The sequence below is a fragment of the Anopheles bellator genome, chromosome 2 (genome assembly GCF_943735745.2).
Source record: "Anopheles bellator chromosome 2, idAnoBellAS_SP24_06.2, whole genome shotgun sequence".
Classification (NCBI taxonomy): domain Eukaryota; kingdom Metazoa; phylum Arthropoda; class Insecta; order Diptera; family Culicidae; genus Anopheles; species Anopheles bellator.
The window spans coordinates 15060248-15079857 of NC_071286.1; the positions used below are offsets into that span (position 1 = coordinate 15060248).

At 55.0% G+C, this 19610-nt stretch overlaps 2 protein-coding genes and 1 non-coding gene across 3 annotated transcripts; all 3 read right to left on the reverse strand.

The window, feature by feature from the left end:
• Positions 1-310: 310 nt before the first annotated feature.
• Positions 311-15167, reverse strand: LOC131208851 (protein unc-80 homolog). Its single transcript, XM_058201762.1, has 35 exons — positions 15024-15167; positions 14307-14333; positions 13605-13625; positions 13394-13539; positions 13183-13336; positions 12896-13106; positions 12442-12827; positions 12201-12388; positions 11736-12135; positions 11568-11680; positions 11178-11195; positions 10826-10976; positions 10389-10767; positions 10129-10326; positions 9055-9400; positions 8867-8963; positions 8338-8800; positions 8090-8280; positions 7808-8020; positions 7605-7749; positions 7373-7538; positions 7109-7299; positions 6896-7033; positions 6715-6835; positions 6458-6653; positions 5957-6126; positions 5318-5885; positions 4683-5243; positions 4452-4617; positions 3297-4381; positions 3072-3220; positions 1692-3009; positions 1446-1614; positions 730-1380; positions 311-651 (listed from the first exon to the last, which is right to left on the reverse strand). The coding sequence occupies exons 1-35, from the start codon at positions 15165-15167 to the stop codon at positions 335-337; spliced, it is 9957 nt and encodes a 3318-aa protein (XP_058057745.1). The 3' UTR covers positions 311-334.
• On the reverse strand, positions 6191-6262 carry Trnat-cgu (transfer RNA threonine (anticodon CGU)). The gene has a single exon. It is a non-coding gene; the product is annotated as a tRNA-Thr (tRNA).
• Positions 15168-17840: 2673 nt separating the features above from the next.
• Positions 17841-19610, reverse strand: LOC131207060 (trichohyalin-like). Its single transcript, XM_058199669.1, has 2 exons — positions 19325-19610; positions 17841-19270 (listed from the first exon to the last, which is right to left on the reverse strand). Exons 1-2 carry the CDS (start codon positions 19608-19610, stop codon positions 17841-17843), a joined length of 1716 nt encoding a protein of 571 aa, XP_058055652.1.

Consider the following 19610-nt stretch of genomic DNA (forward strand, 5'->3'; position numbering starts at 1 on the left):
ACTCTAATGCATTAAAAACGTTCAATCCAAACCCGGAAGCTAACCGCACGCGCGGCTGCGCGTTTCTCTTATCAGACTAACAATTCGTTAACATCGACCAACTTATAGACCGCAACAGACCGTTCCTGGACGTTTGACGCCTTGCAGGACGCTATGGTGTCCGAAGGCGATTGGTTTGCTTTAAAAACAATACCTCTCTACACATGTTAACATTACCTATGCCTATTCCGCCGTGGCGCATCAAAAGAGCATGTCGCGATGTCCCGTAATCGTTTGGCCGCCACACTCTTTTGCAATCAGGCGAAGCGGGTTAGTAGACGAAAGGGCTGGCGCATTAGATGAGCGTGTCCTCATCCTGCGTCTCGAACAGCATCAGCAGCGAGTGCTGCGAAGACGAGCGTCCCCCGAGGGCGTTCCCCGAGAGGGAGCCATCCGGCGAGAGCAGCCCCGTCTGCAGACTGTAGTTGTCCCGGTAGCCCGAGGTGGACGAAGTCTGCGACACCGAGTCCCAGCTCAGGTCTCCCAGTGTGGCGATGGCACGGTTGATGGGTTCGAACGGTGGCGGCTCGTTCACCGTTGGTGGCACAGCGACGGAACCAACCACACCGGAACCGATCACACTCACGCTGGGTCCACCAGCCACCGCCGAGACTGTGGGGGACGGGGACGGTACCATGGCCAATCCTGCACCGCCGGCCACCGTCGGGATGCTGCTGAAGCCGGGCTCACTGAAATTGTTCGACCGCATACCGCGTCGGTTGCGGAACGTTTTGCGGCTCTGGGCACGCGACCGCTGCAAGCGGTGTTTGTTGTGATTCTCGCCGGAACTGTCGTCGGCCAGACTGTCGGGCGAGAGGGGTGTAGTGGAGGTTTCACCGGACGAGGTTTTAAACTCGACCGACGACACGAACCGCAACCGTGGGGGCTGCGTTTTGGCGGCCGACGCCTGGAGCGAGACGGAGTGGGACAGGTGCGGGATATTGCCACCACCGATGACAGGCACCCCCTGACTGCCCGGCGTCGCCTGTAGGTCGACCGAACCGGCCTCGGCCAGTGTGCAGGACGTGAGCGTCAGATCGGCACTCTGGGAGTCGGCGAGCAGCCCGGCGTCCCTGTTGTTGGTAGTCGTTGTGGTGGAACTGGACAGTGATTCGCCTTTCGGTGCCTGCAGCGTCTGCTGGGACAGGGTGTCGCTGGACGTGCAGATACCCGTTCCGCTGCGTGCGTCCTGCTGCAGCGCCGACAGGAGACTGGTGGGCGGTGGAACCCCGGTCAGCATCGAGATCAGAGACGGGCGCTGCTGGTGGCGTACCGGTTGTTCCGGGGCCGCCGGCACATTCGGCATGTCCCGTTTCGATGTCTCCGTCGACATGTCACGATCTGCAAGTGGACGTCAGGTTAGCAGAAATGGACCACAACACTCCCAGTACCGAGTTCAGCCGTACCGTAGCGTCTGCTTTCGAGCTCTTCCCGTAGTTCGCGCAATTCGCGCGACAACTCGAGCAGGATGGCACCGCGCGATTTGGTGCCTCCGGATGGTTGCGTTCCACGCATACGCTCGCGGATCAGGAACTGCATGTGTCTCTCGTGATCACCGATCGGTGGTTGCGAAATCTGTCAGAGCAACAAAAGAGAAGATCAGATATCGGATTCCTTTCCGGTTCTTTCGCCCCTCTGCCCCGGCCCAGTACCTTGTGCAGAATAAATGGCATCAGCACGATGTAGAGCGGTGTGCGCTGGGTGACGACAAACTCCAGGAAGCTCCACAGTTCCGGTGCGGCTTCGTTGCGCCTACCGAGATCGCGCATAACCCGCGCAATGCGAGGCCATTCGTGCGAGAGGCGCGTCTCGAAGCAAATGCACAGCACCCGCAGCGCCAGGAAGGTGGCCTGATATAAAGCACTCGATATCTTGGCCGGTCGCTTCGCATCTCGGCTGCCGGTGAACGTGAGCGATCCGGCGCGCAGATCGGCGCCGGTCCGGTTCGCCTGGATGCCGGACTGTGCCGTCCGGCCGGCGACCGGACTCATCGCGTTCAGGACGGCCGTCACCAGGAACGAGATGTCGGACTGCTTCAGTTCACCGACGTCCGAGATGCCGCGACCGCTGCACACCTTCAGGCACAGCGGCATCAGCAGGTGCATCAGGAAGCCTTCAGCTTTCTCCTGCGTCGGGAAGTCGGCACTCCCACCACAGATCTGCTCCAGGCCGTGCGACAGCGAGTCGACCGGACTCACGACCTGCAGCGCCACCAGGCGTACCACGTTCGAGCAGAAGAAGGCGGGCGGACTCTTGGACATGAGGGCAGCCCCGGCACCGGACACCCCTTCCGGGAAATTTCCCGGCTCGTTGACGATCAGGTTTTGCACGTTCGTCAGCAGGGCCTTCATCTCGCGCCAGTGCAGTATGTGCGGGTAGCGGATGATGGCCTCGGAGACGCCCTTCAGCAAACCGGCGGCCGCCTCCCAGTTGGTGTTGCGCCGCACGGACGACTTCTTCGATATCTTCAGAAACACCTTGTCCAGCCGGCGCAGGATCGTGACGAGCGTGGGCTTCATGCCGTGATCGTCGGCCCATTCGGCGCGCGGGAAGATACACTGCATGTACCGCTGCAGCCCGCGGCAGGCCATCGATTCCCGGTCGTACGGGGACACCTTCAGCAGCGAGTGGGCGATTTCGGCCAACCGCACGTGACACTTGACGTCCAGCAGCTCGGTCGGCTTCGGTTCGCCCTGCTTGCGGGCCAGCTCGGCTAGGCGCGTCGAAGCCGAGATGATGAAGTCACCGACCACCGACAGCAGCACGTCTCGTGGGCGGCGATACTCGCGAATCGTTTCGGAATCGTCCACCGAATCGTTCAGTATCTTCGAGCGTCCGATATCGCTCACGTACTTGGCGTGTGACTCGTCGTCGTAGTCCAGCCCCGGCGAACACGGCGGCCCGCGGGAGCAATTCCGCTGGCTGGATCCCTTGTGCTCAGGGCTGTTCCGGAACGGTCCGTTGTAGCTCCTGTAAGACAGTGACAGTTACCGACGGTGGACCGTGCCGTTAACCGTTTACCCCGCCCTTACTTTGACAGTCCCTCGCAGTTGTGGACCATCGTGCGGATAGTGACGGCCAGCTGTAGGATGATGTCTCGCTCGCATTTGCCCTCGAGCGGAATGTACGACGAGGACTGTATCTGCTGCATGTAGCACGGGAGAATGGCTTCCAAAATAATCTACAAAGAAACAGGGAACATCGATCGGAACGCGTACGGCAGAAGCAGAATAACAAGTGGACCAAAGCACACTGACCAGCATCTGGTAGCCACGGGTGCTCTCGGCCGAGTACGACACAACCATCACGCAGAGCGTGATGCAGTCCAGCACGGTGACCATTTCGTCCTCGTCGTGGTAACAGAAATCGATGGCCTTCAGTGGCTTCGGTTCCTTCACCAGTTCCGCGATGTTGAGCGGATCCGGGGACGGTGTCTCGAGGCTAAGCAGCAGATTGAAGAGACAGCTAGACTGTACCTTGTGCGCCTCGCCGTACGTTCCGCTCTCGTCCGTGTCCAGGATGGCCGACACGGAGCCGAACATCTGCAGAATGAAGGGCTTCCGGTTGAGCAGATAAAACTGCTTCACCGCGTACTCGATCGTGGTCGTGACGAGTTTGTTCGTCTGGTGCAGCGAGTACACCTGCAGCATGGCCGGCATGATCATGAAGTAGCCGTTGGTGGAGAAAATGTTCTTAAAGTTGGACGCCGCGTTGATGAACGTAGCCGTGACGTAACGCATGATGCACGCGTCCTCCGAGTGTAGCAGGGCGGCCCCGGACAGCACGTTGAGAAACAACTGGATGTCAGCCGAGTAGGCAAAGTTGCCGGCCATCGCCTCGAACATGCGCGCTATCAGCCGGACCCACATGAACTTGTGGAGAACGTCGAGCCCCAGCAGCTCCTTGCCCAGTTCGCCGCCCTGGTGCAGGTCCAGGTCCACCTCGAGCGCCTTCCGCGGGAAGGAGGGCAGCTTCATCAGCTCCTCGTGCAGAAACACGACCCGCTGCACCACCATGTCAACGTTTTTCAGAATGGCCCACGTCAGGTGGACCTTTCCGATTTCGACAAACTTTTTGCACAGTTCCTGGCGCTGCAGCGCATTGAACGAGTCCTCCGTCTTCATCTCGACCAGCCGGAGCTGCGGGTACTGCGAGCGCTTGAAAAAGTACAGATCGCGCACGTACCAGTTCGGGTTCAGGATCTGGTGGCTCTTGTAGTCGACGAGGACGTGCTGGGCATGCTTCTTCTCGTCGATCCCGAAAAAGTCCAACGACTCGTTAAGAAGCTGCGAAAACTGCGTATCCTCCTGCACCGGGAACTGAGACGGTATGCCACCCTCGTCTGTCGGATAGGGTAGCCACATGGGATTACAAATGGGGGAATTGACCTCGCCGGCACCCGTCCAACCTACCTTCCGGACCGTGCACGATGATCTTCTTGGCCGAGGGAACGTTCGCCGTCAGCAGTATCGAAGCATCGCACTGTTCTTTGCGCAGAATCTGTTTCAAGTCCTTGAACATGATGCCGTGGACACTGTGGACCACCATCCACAGGACCGACAGTGCGGAACCGACGAGCTACAACGAACGAAACCATTCGAATGAGGAACGTTTGTTGGATTGTGTGACCACTGGTAACGTACCTGCTGGCTGCATTCGTGGGTCGATCGTACGTAGAACATGACGTAGCCAATGATGTAGTTGTACAGGGCGAAAGCCGCCTGCTGCGGCAACCTCGGCACAAACCGTATCAGGTGGCGCAACAGCTTGAACATCTGATCCTGATGATCGCGCGTCAGGCGCTCCAGCACGTACCGTAGAAACAGGGCCGAATCTTCGACGAGACAGATCCAGATCACTTGGTAGGCCACCTCGTAGACCGCGCAGCCGTCCGAGTTGACAGCCGCGTCATCCAAGCATGCCACGATCTGCATTACGGACGAGCAGAGGCAAGACGGGAACAGCGAGTGGGCCGCGTGCATGTGTATCGCCGACCGGGTGCCATCTTCCTCCTCCTCCACGTGATCCTCGGCAGGTCCATGATCAAGCCCGGGCTCGTGTGCCGCCTGCTGCGTGACGGGGATCGTGGTGATGAGGAAACTTTGCCGTTCCGAGCGCTGTTTGTCCTCCTGCTGAATCATCGCATGCCGGATCGCTTCCGTTTGCTGCTTCTTTCGCGTTTTTGTCGCAGTCACCAGCGATCGCTGCGGTAGGGAACCAAACGTCACGAAACGTCTTCAATGACCGGACAGTTCTGCGATCGCAGCACAGTACTTACGTGTCGCTCTTGGTTCAATGTCACTTCCATATCCTTGTTCTGTTGTCTGGGCATCCAGGGCGGATCGACGACCGGGAGGCTCTCGATGCCTATCTTTGGCGAGGGCAGCGTAAACTCGATGCCCGGTGGTGGCACCTTGAACGAGAGGTGCGCTCCTTCCTCCATCCGGGGCCACACTTGGAAGCGGTTCTTCCACAGCACCTGATAGCGCAGGATCGCCTGGATGCGTGTGTTGGGGCACTTGTTCTTCAGCGAGCGCTGCATAATGTCGGTGGCCGTGTTCGGTGCCTTCACCGAGGCCAGTATGAACAGCGCAGCGGAAGCCGCCGACACTTCCTGATCGGTTTCCAGCAGTAATTCCCACGCAATGGGGATGACCTCGACAAACTGTTCCTCCGTTAGGACGGCCGCTCCCTTGACGAGCGATGCAATCGTCGAGTGGAACACATCGCGTACTTGATTTTTGATGTACTTCAACACCGGCGGATCCTCCTGGTGCTGCTTCGGCTCGTGAATAAACGTTGAGTACTGGGAAGTGTTCGGTTCCGATTCGTCTTGCAGTACGATGCTGGAGTTGTGGAACAACAGAAGGATGGGCAGTCATTTAGGAATCAATCCACCGCCCTGTGTAATGCTTACCGATCTCGCTTCGTGACACTGTCTTTGCGCTTTGATGGCGAAGTTTGCGACGAGCTTTGATCAGATACTTTGCGGACCTGCTTCGAGCGGTCGCGTCTCGTTGTTCCTTTCGCGGACTCATTCGGTTGGGCGTAGCTAGAAGCACTAACCCCAAACTCATCGCCATGAATCTGAAAAGTTTAAAAAAAATTGAAAAAGGTTTTGAAAATCTACAAAAAGTATTTCGAACGCATCTGCCTCCTGTGAGGATTGAACTCACGACCGCTGGTTTACGAGACCAGCGCTCTACCACTGAGCTAAAGAGGCTACAGGAGCTCACGCTTCCGTAACGCTATATGAACACGGTGCTGTGGGCGCATGCGTGCTACAACACAGTACGTTTTGCTCGAACACTCATTCGAGCGCTTTCGAGCAGATAGAACCAAAACGGGCAGATTTCATCAGGGTGTCGCGTGGAGGACAAATGTATCACACATTTTTTGTACGATGCTTATGTCTTACCTTACGAATGGCACGAATTAGCTTGGCGGCCGCTCGCATGTGCCGGCGGTAGCAGTGTGGATGACAAAAATTCTGATGATCACAGTAGTAGTTGAACGACCCAAGAAAATTTGATACCGCCTTCAGCCACGGCAAATTTTTCGTCGTCTCGTCCGAATCATTGGAATCGCACGGAGACTCCGGAGGTTGATCGTCACTGTTCGGAGCAGAGGGTTATTACTTCTATGCACAAACAGAGAAAATATCCCTTTCTTTACCTCAAAATGCCTGGAGATTCTTCTCCGCCGCTGATCTGTCCCGGTTCCGAGTTATCGCTTCTGTCGGACAGCGAAGAGACCTTCCGTTTCGATTGAATGGAATCGGTACGACGAACCGGATCTGTAAGCAGAGGCAGAGTTTGAGCACAACCATGGTGTTGTGTAATTTTCTGATACGAACATTCGTTTTCCACTTCCTTCAAATCCTTGGCCCCTCTGCGAAGCTTCAAGGACCGGCGCTTGAAGGAACCACCGGCGGGCGTAGTTGAGGTACCACGGCGAAGCAAAATATTACGAGATGCCAGAGTGCGCTTTCCTTCTGCAAGAGGGACATCATTCGTGGATGCCTTAACTATTGTGTATCGCTTAATGGTGGCACTACCGTACTACTTACGCTGAACATTTTCCTCTCCCTGGATCGTAAGGGTCGTATTACTACTATTTTCCGACTCGTTATCCGGTTCCTGCAGGACGAACGAGATCTTGCGCTCCGTTTGGCCGGCAATTGACTGCAGGCTTTGGGCCGATGTCTGCGAATGGCCCATCGAGCTGAGAGCCATCGACCAACGTCGATTGGTGTCACCCCTGTTTATCGAAAGAAACCATGATTGGCGCACCGAAGCATTAACACACGGGCAAATTCGATACGAGTACTAACCGAGACACCTTATCCCACGGGGCGTGCTTCTCTTTGGTGGACAAACGCGACGCCTTCGGCAACGTTTGGTAAGTTTCTCTCAAGAACGCCGTAATTTCCAGCAAAAGCACACAAGCGATCAGCTTGAGAGCCGGTGGGCAATCGTTGCCGTGCGGATTGACGCTTGCTGAAATGATGAGAAGGACCACAGACCTTCAGTGGGGCGCTCCTAGAAGATGCAGTTGTTGCTTACTTTCATCCAAAAAATCCTCCTCTTCGTCCTGCTGTAACAACTGTTTCTGTTTCTCCGCATCCAACAAACTGGCGGCTAGCTGGTCCGCGTTTTGCTTCTCGTTATTGATCATCTCATTCAGACGTGCACCAAGCGCTTCGCCCCACTAGAGTGAAAGCGAACCGTTAATCTCAGACGTCTGAGGCGATCGAACGTAAACGCACCTGATGGAACATTTTTCCTGCCACCCGCTGGAGGACGTGTGCCCGACGTGTTCCGGCAGCCATTGCCGAACGGGTACCCATCGCCGGTCCGGAGGGTCTGAATACGGGCAGATTTTGCTTCATCCACGATGGCCACTGTCCGCGGTTGCACAGATGCACGAAGTGGGCACACTCGATGAGAAATGCTGCTCTGGCCACTATTGGGGCTTGAGGCTAAACGGACGGGAAAGTACGACATATTGAGAGACTTGGAAACAAACACTTCGAATACTAGCAACTTACCAGATCCAAGAGGGCTGTCACGAGCGCTGGATCCGGTACCGATCCGGGGGCGCACACCTCGAGCAGCAGAGCAAACCTGGCCATCCCTTCCCGCACCGGCAGGGTCGGAATGAGTCTGCGCTCCTTCAGCACCACCACCTCAGACTCGCGTGGTCCATCGCTAATGTCCAGGGAGCTCCGGCGACTGAAATCTGAAAAGCGAAAAAGAAATGAGGTTGTGGCGTGCTCGACCACCACCGGATACTCACATCCACCACCCGTATCCTCGGTTCCTCCGGTCTTCTTCTTGCCCTTGCCGATACCGAGTCGATTTAGGCGGCGCTCCACACGCCGTTTTGCCTTCTGGATCGAGCGACCGATGCCTTCGGTGGCGCGGGTCGAGCGCGTCTGGAAGTTGAGCGATCCCTTGCGCATGAAGTTCGTCATCGACTCGCTACCGCTGGCGCCCATGATGCCCGACTCGAGGTCGATGGAATCGCGGTCCTTGGAGCGACGGAACCAGCGCACGATGCCCGTCAGCCGGCCGACCGAGTTGCGCTCGGAGCTGGAAGTAGAATCAGACAGAAGGGCACGCTCACTGTGCCGGGGGGTTAGCGTGGGCCGCACTTGCGGCCCCTTACGTCGCGGATTACTCAGCGGGCTCTGACTAGCCCGGTACCCCGGTTCCTCGAATCCCTCCGTCTCTAACAGCTGCAACAGGAAAGGAACGATCTACACGTTTGAGTATTTATCTTATTGAGAGATAGTTACACCGATAGGACATTTAGCTCTACTTACGACGCACGTCGAAGAAGTGCTCTTCTTCTTGAACAACAGCTTGCGCTGCGCCTTCTCATCCTGCTGCAGCAGCTGAATGTCGTTCGTGGGCAGGTGGCTGGACGTGAAGGGCGGATGGAAGTAGATAGAGAAGAGGCGCGCTTCGTACACTCTGTTCAGTCAAAATTACAGGTCCGCTGCCGGCTTACCGTATAACCCGCGTGGTCTGCATGTTCGGGGCCTGCTTGTGTGGCCGCGGCGTCACGGCCAGAATGCCGCTGAGCGCCACGACCCGGAACGGGCCACCGTGGGCACCTTTGACGTAGGTGATCAGTTGACGCACGTCGCTGTACAGAGCCAGGTTGTCCTGCGATTTGAGCTCCTTCAGCGAACGCACCAACCGGGTCGCCAGCGTCTTGAAGACGGCCGCGATGACCGGACTCTCGGTGCCGCCGGTCAGACCGCTCCCGAAGTTGGTCGCGTAACCGCCCTGGCCGCCTGATATACCGCCAAAGTCAGGGTTCAACGATTTTATGCCAGATGATCTCTTATGGTCTGAATCGGTGAAGATGAAACACATATACGTGCAAGCTTTCTACTCGACAAGCAATGGGTACGTGGTGATGGTTAAATTTGTCATATTTCACTCCCACAGGGGGTCTCTAAGTTAGCAGCTAGCTGAAAACGGTGGCCAATCGAACTAAGCTCCAGATCTGGTTGTGTGTTGTACAAATTTTGGTTCAACGCAAGCGACTCAAGTCCAATGGCGTTGGAAAGGAATTTTTTTCGCCCAGCTGCTGCTATGCGAAGCAGGACAATGAAGTGTATAGAGTGACAGAGAGCAGCAAAAAGCACCTTTCGACAGAATGCATGGTTGAAGCAAAGGTTGAGAGGTGATTAGGAGCCATGGATGATGCGATCAGATACTGTACAAGGTACCTAGTGTAGTTGTCCGATCGAACGCTGACACCGAGTCGTCTAACGCAAATGTTTATAGCAAAATAAAGATTCAGAACATGTGCAGTAAGTAAGGAGCGCTACCATGAACCGCGAGCTAGGTAACGGCACGCTCTAAGGGTGGCACCACAAGAAAGTGGTAGTTCCGAAACCCGTGTTTGGTGATGAAATCATAAGCGAGTTGGATAATCAAGAGTATAGACGATAGCAGAAGATAGGTAGATTGAGCATAGCCTAGCGTTGGTAACAAAAACGGCCACGACGGGAAACTGATGCATAGCTATTCGGGTGTGACAACATTGACTGCCCAGTGCCACACAACTTACTTAGCGGGGACAGCAGCGAGCTGGGATCCACACAGAAGCCCAGATACGCATGGAAGAAGTCGGTCACCTCGTGCATGGACGATTCCTTGATGAACGATCGCAGATTGCTTTTCAGCAGCTTGCTGTTCTGGCGCAGCAGTCGCGACAACACGGAGTTGCACGTGGTTCTGAGCACTTCCGCTGGTGGACCGCGGTTTGCTGTAAGACGATCGATTGAACTGTAGGGGTCACTCTAGAGGGCACTCTGGCAGGACGCTTACCATCGTTACACCCATGCGGGCAGCCCAGGTGCATGAAGGCGCGCTTCACAATGCCGACCGTAAGTGAGTGGGCATGATCGCCCAGCTTCAGCACACCGAGGTCCATCAGGATTTCGCAAATGTTTAGGCCCGCCTCGAGAACGCGCAGCGTACACACGCTCGAGTCCCGCTTGAACACACAGTGGACGGCCAGCAGGACGACCTCGTAGTCGATGGTGCCCTCCTTGGTGATGTAGAAACAGGACCCGGGCGCTTCCGTTTCGTCCGACACGCACGTGTACCCGATGTGGGAATCGGTGTGTGAACGGAGCATCTGTGACTTGAAGATTCCGGTGCTGCCCCCGGCACTGAGCGCGTCCAGCTGCGAGTCGATGGAACCCTGCAAGATAGCGTTCGCCAGGAGCGTCGGACAATACTTGCAAGCCGCTGGAACTAACCTGTCGTTTCATAAAGTCCGGCGATGGTGTCGGCGTGTGCTCGGTGACGGTAATGATGGGGTACTTAGGAGTGGTGCTCGATTGCCGCGACTGAGTGCTCGATTGCACGTTCCGGATGATTTTCGGCGCTGGCTCGATGGCACGATGCAATCTGTAAAGTACACCACCAGGCTTCGTTAGTTCCACTTAGCGCGGGATCCACGGACGCACTACGGCGAAGGTGTTCGGGATCGATCGAAATGAAGGTGGGAGTACCAATTTTGATAGTGCGATACCGATAGCAGTCCGGATGGTGGTTAGCGGGATAGCATGGGAAGGCGTTTTGGGGGTAGGTGAACGAAGAGAAACTTACCCGCCATCAATGAGACAGCTGGTATCGTTTTACAGATGGAGAAGGAATGGAGATTTTACAGCACAGTAAAATAGATATAGAAAATGACTTTATGCTCGGTTATAGCGTGGGTTATTAGAAAGTACATTTGAAGAGAAGAGGTGCAAAACATCGAATTTCTTACAACTGTTGTCTAGAATTAGATTGCGATCGTTAGCCTGTGCGAGAATCAAGCTCAGAAGCTGATACTGCTGTCAACATCGTTAACATCGATGCAGTAATAGCGGAGGTTGATTGAGAGACCACTAGCATACGATAGCGCTAGCGATAGCGTGAAGAAGTATCGAATGATCCTCTAGTCCACATAGAATCATGCACATTTTGTGGAACACCCTGTCAGATGATGCATACCTTAAACTTGGCATACTTTTGCCTTTAACCAGATTCGTCGATGGTGTCCGTGAGATCATCGACGCCGAGCGGGACAGTTGCCGTTCGCCGGTGTCCAAACTTCGGTGACATTCCTACAAACGAAGGTGTATTGAGTAACAGTTCATCTAGCGTTGATCAGTGAGATACCATTTGCTGCAGCCGCTTTCCGTTGCTGTTCGCATCCAGCCCAATCTTTTCCAGTCCCCGGTCGGATTTGGATAAGATGCGTGTTTCGATGAGGGTGCGCAGATCAGCCATTTTTACGCGACGCTTCTTCTCACTGCCCTTACGCTCGGTCATCGGTCCAAGGGAACTGTCCTCGGATGAAACCTTCGCCGTGTAGCACAGCGAGTCGGTTAGCATGGCGTTGATCGGTGGATCCGGTATCTCAATGTAGTCCTTGTTGACCGACCCGATACTAGGGCTATCGCGACTGCTCGTGGGCCCTTGATAGAGCGAAATCTCAATCTGCGGTATTGGCAACGAATTCGATCGTCTTCTCGGGTGCGATGGAAGAACTGACGTTTCTTCGCTTATATCGCGCAGCCTAAAAGAGTGCACCGCGGTTAGTGCCGTACAGGAAACGGGTTACCTTTTTGCCGGTGCTGTTACCTATTGTACAGATAATGCAGGCTCCAGTAAACGCCTTCCTCTTGCCAGTGCGAAATGAAAAGGCAACGCAGGACTGCCACATCCAGGAAGGTGGCCGCCACCACATCACACTTGTGGGTCTGTGACAACTTCGGGTCCGTATCAAAAGACTCCCGTTCTGTGGAGGAGCTAGTCTTGGGTTTTGAGTCCTTCTGAAAAAAGACGCTCCGAATGAACCATCAAGTATCCTCGCCAGTCACACCAAACTTACACTGTACGTGTCGATCTTGTCAAAGTCAAAGCTCGTCGCTTCGCCTCGATGGTGGTCGTGCCGGGCGTCGTGCAGAGGGTGTGGCTTTGGACCGGTGGTGCCACTGCTGCTGGCCGTTTGGTGGGGCTGCTTATTGAACTTGGCACCATGGTGAAGCAAACTCGCATCGGCCGTATAGTACGACGGGTCCGGCGCTCCACCATCCATCGGCAGCCGAAAGATAACGACCCGTTCCTCCTCGACGCTGGACGCTTCCTCGGGGATGGTTTCCGGAAAGACGGAATCCTTCGGCGACGACACAAACGACAGCTCATCGTCGTGCTTGACGGTTCCAGAATACGACATACTGGGCGGTGATTCGATGTTTTCGTTTTTCTCTGTGAAACGTGAAAGAGTACGGTTGAATTGAAACTGTCCTGCGCCACTAAGCCGATAGTAGCCGTACTTGGCGAGAAAACCTCCGGTGACGGTGTGGTGCTGACCGAGCTCAGCAAGTTGCGAGCCTTCGGCTTGACGGGGGCCGTAAAGCAGGGCGCATTCGGGGCACGGTACTCCCACATTCCTTGCCACATTTTCAACCCATTTTCGAGGCGAAAGTTTTGAAAGTCCGACTCCTTCAGCATGTGGGCGATCGGGGCGAACAGAAACACAAACAGCTACAAAAGGACAGAAGAGCGGAAGGCTTAGTAATGTGTGCACCGTGTCACAACGAGCGTCCCGAACGACACCTACCGATATGGTGGGAATCGAAAACAGGTAGTTGTTGGTGGCATTGTCCTTGTCGGCTTCGGCATCGGCACACTCTTCGGCCGCGAACAACAGTATCCAGTGTAGCGTGTAGAGGATTTTGGTTTCCGCTGATCCGAGAGCTTGCAGATCTTTGACCCTGCAAAGGAAAGGAGTGTAACCAGGCGCGTCCACAGCGTGCCAACAAACCACTCACCGATTGTGCATCAACGCTCCGGCACAGTGTATAACGTGGGGCAGGGCCGCCTGCACGATGCGCCATCTTGGGATGGATTCCAGAGCCGAGGAAAGCGAAGGCGACAGCCCGAACTGGATGTTCTGGACAAGCACCTTCTCGAACGACTGTAAAATATGATCGACTCTCGTGAGTGGGCCAACCCGGGGCTACCAGGCTTCCATCTACATACCTTGCAGGCTTCTTTCAGCTCCTGCGTTGGAAAGAGAACGGTGCGCATTAATAAGATTCGCGTGGAGAAATGGCAAATCCTAGTCTAGTTTAGAGCCTTGACTGCGTGTCTTGAACATTCACAAATCGGAGGGTACAAAATACAGCAACCATGCGCAATGATTGGCAGCCACGGCCGGTGACCGCTCATAATGAATTGCTCTGCAAACGGACCAGCATGCCTTACGATCTAGCTGCGAACGATTCAAAATCATGCCATAATCATGCCCAAACCATGCGATACGAACGGCGAGCTTCCCAACGGGTGAGGCAGCTACAAGAACTACTTCCACTGACGGACGGGACTGGGAGTTGGATGTGAAAAGCGCACTACCATCGCTAATGTTCTGCGACGTGAGGACACTACGGGCGACTACGGACTACGTGTGCAGTGACTACGGCTACGGTGTAATGTTCCTGCTGCTGCACCGGGTTGGGATGCAGCACTAATCCTACGGCAGCTAAGGTGAGTTCCGTGAACGTGACGCGCAAAGTGGTACTAATGGCGGTGGGAGCTCTACACGACAGCTATCGCATTCCAATCGCTAGCTAGCGGCTTTACCGAGACCAAACCAGCGCTGGCATGATGGCAAAGTATCGAACGAACAAAACGTATGGATACGCAGGATTTTATCATCAACCACATGAAGTTATTTACACTTACATGGTGTCCGGGTGCGTGTTGACAGAACTATCGTACAATACAATTTTGCGTTATTGTTTCGCGCGAAAACAGAGAGCGAGAATTCAATTTGTTTCGCGGTACGCGCAGAATGATTAACGTTTTGGAGGTGTTTGTTTGTATGTATGATGTTGGTTTTTGACATTTGTTTTGGTTTGTTGTTTTGGGGCACATGATGACAATAGCAAACATTGAGAGATTGGCAGAAGAAAAGAAAGGAGAAGCATGAAATCAACATCAATTCGCACGACTATGTATATAATTATGTTCAGTGTTTGAGGCTTTTTCTCTTGTCCGGGATTCCGCTGGGCCCTTTAGTGCCGTTGCTATGTGCCGAATTTATGTTTGCCCGTTATTTACACTCACAGCTCACACTGGAATACGATAAGTTTAGTAGTTTTTTAACAATAATAACGAAGATGTTACAAAAGTAAGTAAAAATAATACTTTTGAGCCAATGCTTAGCTTTGTTAGTTAACCTGCACATTGTTTTAATGTTGGATTTAGTTGAATGGAGCCGCCAGTACTTGAACTGCCAGGCCTCATGAACGTAAAAAGGGAACACATTATGTACAATTGTTAATGGCTTCTTCTTTGCAGACGGCGTTTGAGGGCACTGTTGTAAGGAAGTTATCGGTTTTTTAAGGACACTGCCACCGTGAGCAAGGGGGCAGCGGAAGCACCGCACCGCATACATACCATGCAGCTGGCCTCGTGCAGTTTGCCGAGCTTGGGCCGGATGAACGGTGCGATCTGTTGCCACAGGAACGTCTGGACCGGAACCGGTACGCCCAGGTCCTGCAGACCCTCGTCGATGGGATTGGTGGACGAAGTGTTCGCCATGGCGAGACAGGTGGGAAAGTAGGTTCTGTTGGTGGGATAACATGGTGGAACGGATGAATCAGCCTTTTGCCAGTGAGTTCTGATATGCCTGGTCGTGCACAACAAAAATACCCCAACCCGTTAGTCCAATTACGGTTTATGTCATTGAATTCTAATTACACACAGCGCGAGTACTATCGTTGATGCAGTGCCAAGGACTGTTCGGCTGAGCAACAGTTTCCGATTCATCAAGTAGTTGGCCAGCGGACACATCATCGGTACACACTTTCACACTGGACTTGTTGAGCCTTGTGGCGCGGGTTCCCCAGCCGAGTCGAAGGACAAGCAAACAACGCTGGCGCTTCCAATGAGACGGGAAATAAAATTTGGCACCAAGCCCCGGGGCGCGTCACATGCGCGCCCCAAGCGGAACGGCCGCCAAGCAACAGATGAGCCAATTTTATGCATTCCCTCGCTCTCGCTCTCCCGCCAAGTCGGCCATGAAAATGGTGCCACCCAGTGCCCGGCCACCGCATCCTGCAGCAGTGCCAGGCTCAAAAACGGAGTCGGCTAATCTGATTCGATTTTCATCGATTATGCCTCTGTTTATGTTTTCTGGACCGCGTTGGCCGGTCACTGATCCTTTGTGGGCTCGTCTCGGTGGGGGGAGGCTCGGAGTGGGGCTCGCCTCTGCGCAATGGCATCGAGCAAGTGTCAAATTCAACAGCTGATTTCATCGATCCCGAATGCGTGTGGCGCGAGCAGAGGTTTTGTTTTGATGGCGCTCGACTTGCTCTCCGGCTCCGAATCGCTCCGACCGATGATTTACATGCCGCCGACACACAAACACACACGCGCGCACACTCCATCTCCTACTCCGGGCGGTACAGGCGCAGAACGGGTCCGGGGAGCGAGAAAAGAGTGGCCCTAATCGGACCATCATCGTGGGGAGTGGTGTTCCGCTTTTACGGCCCTCGGGGGTGATAAAATTTTTATGTAAGCCCTCAAATCACGTTGTTCCTGGCGCACTCCCTATAGATAGATGGTGGTGTACAAAATGTTTCACTTTCACTCGGCCACGCTCGACGCTCGATTGAAGGGCTTCGTTAATTCAATAAGTACCGTCGATCTGTTGCTGCGCCAATCAATTTAATCCCTGGTCCGTTCCGCTTCCGGGATTTATGCTCCTTCCGCGACGGTTCTCCAGAAGCGGAAATCCTGTCCGTTCGAAGTAAAATGTTCACTTCACGGTATCCCGAGGCACCACACCTTGTTGAACCATGGCTCCCGTTTGGCACAGCTGGCACTGTGCATCATATCCGCCATATTAGAAAGGTCGACCTAATTATTCCACGTCACCAGATACTTCCTCTAACGAGCAGCACCAGCGCACACCGTTCGCCGTGATGAAAATCCATTTTCACTTCCGGTGGCCGCGTTAGATCCATTGGTCCAGGTGTGGCCCACCAGCTGGACGAATTATATAACCGCTTACATGGAGCGATACAATCGGATCTCAGCACCACCCATCCCATCTGGTGGAGCGATGGTGGAGAATTTTCCGGGTCCCAAAGGAACGCCCAGCCAGGGCACTCGGTTTTCACGGTCGACACGCGATACCACTGCCATTTTGGCCCCTCCGCACAAAACTTACCAGAAAAACCGAAAACCGCCCAACGGAGTTACATGTTCCGGAGCGGAGCACCACCGAAACCAGCCCGTAGCGATGTAATGGCCGCACTGGAAAAATGGTCGAACCCGACTGGGAGTGAATTTTCCATCGGGCGCGTGAAGGTGCGTGCGCGCGCTCAGAGCGCCAACGTCGACCCCAGGTTCGGCTGGCGTTCGCTGACAGGTTGCTCTGCTTCTACTTCTTCGCTCGCGGTTCCGGGCGGCGGAGACTGCGCACTTGCGGCCCCCCAATCGCGCTTTTGGAGGTTTATTTACAAACAAATGCACGTGGCCACGGACGGGCGTGCGCGCCATATTCCGCCGCCGCCGGGACCTGTTGGAAGCACTACGATTCGAGTGCGCGCGCTTTCGTTTGACATCGCCTTGGCGAAGTGAGAAATTTTCAACGGTCAACCAGATGACAGGAGTACCCCGGGAAGTGCCAAATCGTGGTTGGCGTCCGCCATGTTGTTTGGCGCAACGGAAAACAGTTAAAAACTAAAAATGTTAGTGAGCAAACATTAAAGGTTAAAAAAACAACACCATACGAACCCCCAAACTAATGTGAACTAAGTTCCAACTTAATAAAATAAATGCAAAGAAATAAAAGGAAAATCAAATGAGGAAAAAAGAACATATCTAAAGAAAGCAGCTTATTGAGGTTATAATTTGGTAATAACCAAATTATAAACCAATTCAACATTCTAAATCTTCAAAGAACGAAAAAAGAAAAGGCTTAAGGTTATAGTGACGACTTGCAAAATTGCGACTAGAACAATTCACCGTATCACCAATTTACACCTTTCTTTCTATCGTTTCCCTGTGCAATTTCGTCATTCGTTGGTCACACATTAATTTATTAATCAGAAGACGACTCGAAGGGCTTTTTATCCGTTAGAATGAATAGACCCGCAGTATAGAGCCTCACAGGGCCAATCAATCTGCCAAAAAAAAACGGGTAAAAACATATCTTTCTGTCGTCGTTAGCATCAAAGTTTTCCATGCTTAGGCTGGCTTAGCCGCCTACTGCTTGGCCCCCTCTTGAGGCCTTTCCTTCGCGACACCCTTGGGCGAGTCTCCCTTGGATTTGGGCCGCTGGTCGCACGGACCCAGTCCGAGAGTGGCCCCAGCGGTCGGTACGCGCACGGCCGGGGCCGACTTCTTCGGTATGACCAGCGCCTTCTGGTGCGGCTCGAACCGGTCCAGCAGCCCGTGCTCGATCAGCTTGTTGTTGATCGGGACACGCGACAGTAGGTGCTGCGGCACGATGTCCGCCTCCTTGAAGTCGTGGAAGTGCTCCCGCTTGTAGCTCTGCACCGTCTTCAGGAGCGGCAGGATGGGCCGCCCCTTGACCCGAGCGTCACCGATCAGATCCTGGGCGTACTGCAGGAACAGCTTGTTCTCCTTGTCGGCGCAGTCCCTCGCGTACCGCAGCTCGAGTGCCGTGTCCGCCTCCCGGCGCTCGCGCACCTCCTTCTCCACCATCTGGCCGAGCAGCAGCTTCCGCTGGGCGTACGTCTTGGCCGTCTTGTCCGCCACCTTGTGCCGGTCGAAGCCGTACGTGACGTCGATGTTCTTCAGTCGCTCCTCGTACTCGCGCCGCGTCAGGACCGCTTCCTCGGCCTCGCGTTGCCGCTGCCACTCGATCTCGTCCAGGTGCGCCTGCATCCGGGCCGCCTTCAGCTGCTTCGCCTGCTCCGTCTGCTCACGCTCCTTGATCGACGCGATCCGCTCCTTCTCCTCGGCGGCCCGCTGCAGGTTGCGCTCCTCCTGCGTGAGCGCCGCACGTTGCCGCTCGATCGCGTCCCGCAGCTGGTGCGAGTTGTCCCGGAACCGGTGCTTGTTCACGTGCAGGTTCTGCTTGAAGCTGGCGATGTTCTGCTGACCCTCGGTGTAGATCTGGATCAGTTTGTCCTCGATTTCGCCCTCGCGCTTCAGCCGCGCCCGTCGGTCCTCGGCCATCTGGATCGCCTCCAGGGCGCTCATGCGCCGCATCTCCTTGCTTTCCTCCGCTGCCCGACGTTCCCGTTCCTGCTGCCGGCGCATCTCCCCCTCGATCACCTCCAGGCTTTGTTGCTCCTCGGCCACCAGCGCCTCCTTGCGCTGGCGCTGCAGCTGCTGGTTCCGCACCATCGTCTCCTTCAGCTCGCGCTTGTAGTTGTCGAACCGCTGCCGATCCTCCAGCAACCGGTCGCCATGAGACCGCAACCACTGGTTCGCCTGCGACAGTGTCTGCTGATCGACCGACTGGCGGCGCAAGTGCTGCGCATTATCCTGCTCCAGCCGGAACTGGCGCTGCAGCTCGCGACCCTTCAGCACCTCGCAAAACTTGGCCGCACTCTCCAGAACCCGCGGACCCACTTTGTCCTTCTGGATCAGATCTTCCGCCTTCTGGATCAGCTCCCGGCGCTGTATCTCGTCCGCTGCCTTCAACTCCCGGTAGTGGCGCTGATCTGTTCCCGGAAAGCTGTATCAGCTGTGGTTCAACTATCAGGCCCTCTACCTACCTTCCTCAATCTTTGCCTTGTCGCGCCGCAACCGCTCCGCCTCCTTCTTGTCGCGGATGTTCTGCACCGTGTTCTCCCAGCTGCCGGTCATCTTCTTCGAGCTCCGCTTCAGGTACTCCCGGAACTCGCGCTCCTGCTGGCAGAGCACCTCCGTCTCCTTGTCGGCCGGGCTGGTGACCTTCTTCCACATCTGCTCCCACTTGCCGCTGCTCAGGATGACCGCCTTGTTGGCGTAGCTCGGACGATGCGACTTCGGTTCCGCTGGCTGGTACAGCTCTTTGATCAT

Excerpts from the sequence above, each read along its gene's own strand:
- LOC131208851 (XM_058201762.1), bottom strand. The coding sequence starts at position 15,167 with ATGGCGAACACTTCGTCCACCAATCCCATCGACGAGGGTCTGCAGGAC. Across the intron at positions 12,136-12,200 it reads CTGCATTATCTGTACAATAG|GCTGCGCGATATAAGCGAAG; the intron begins GTAACAGCACCG and ends GCACTCTTTTAG. Across the intron at positions 11,681-11,735 it reads GAAAGCGGCTGCAGCAAATG|GAATGTCACCGAAGTTTGGA; the intron begins GTATCTCACTGA and ends CTTCGTTTGTAG.
- LOC131207060 (XM_058199669.1), bottom strand. The coding sequence starts at position 19,610 with ATGATCAAAGAGCTGTACCAGCCAGCGGAACCGAAGTCGCATCGTCCG. Across the intron at positions 19,271-19,324 it reads CAAGGCAAAGATTGAGGAAG|ATCAGCGCCACTACCGGGAG; the intron begins GTAGGTAGAGGG and ends TTCCGGGAACAG.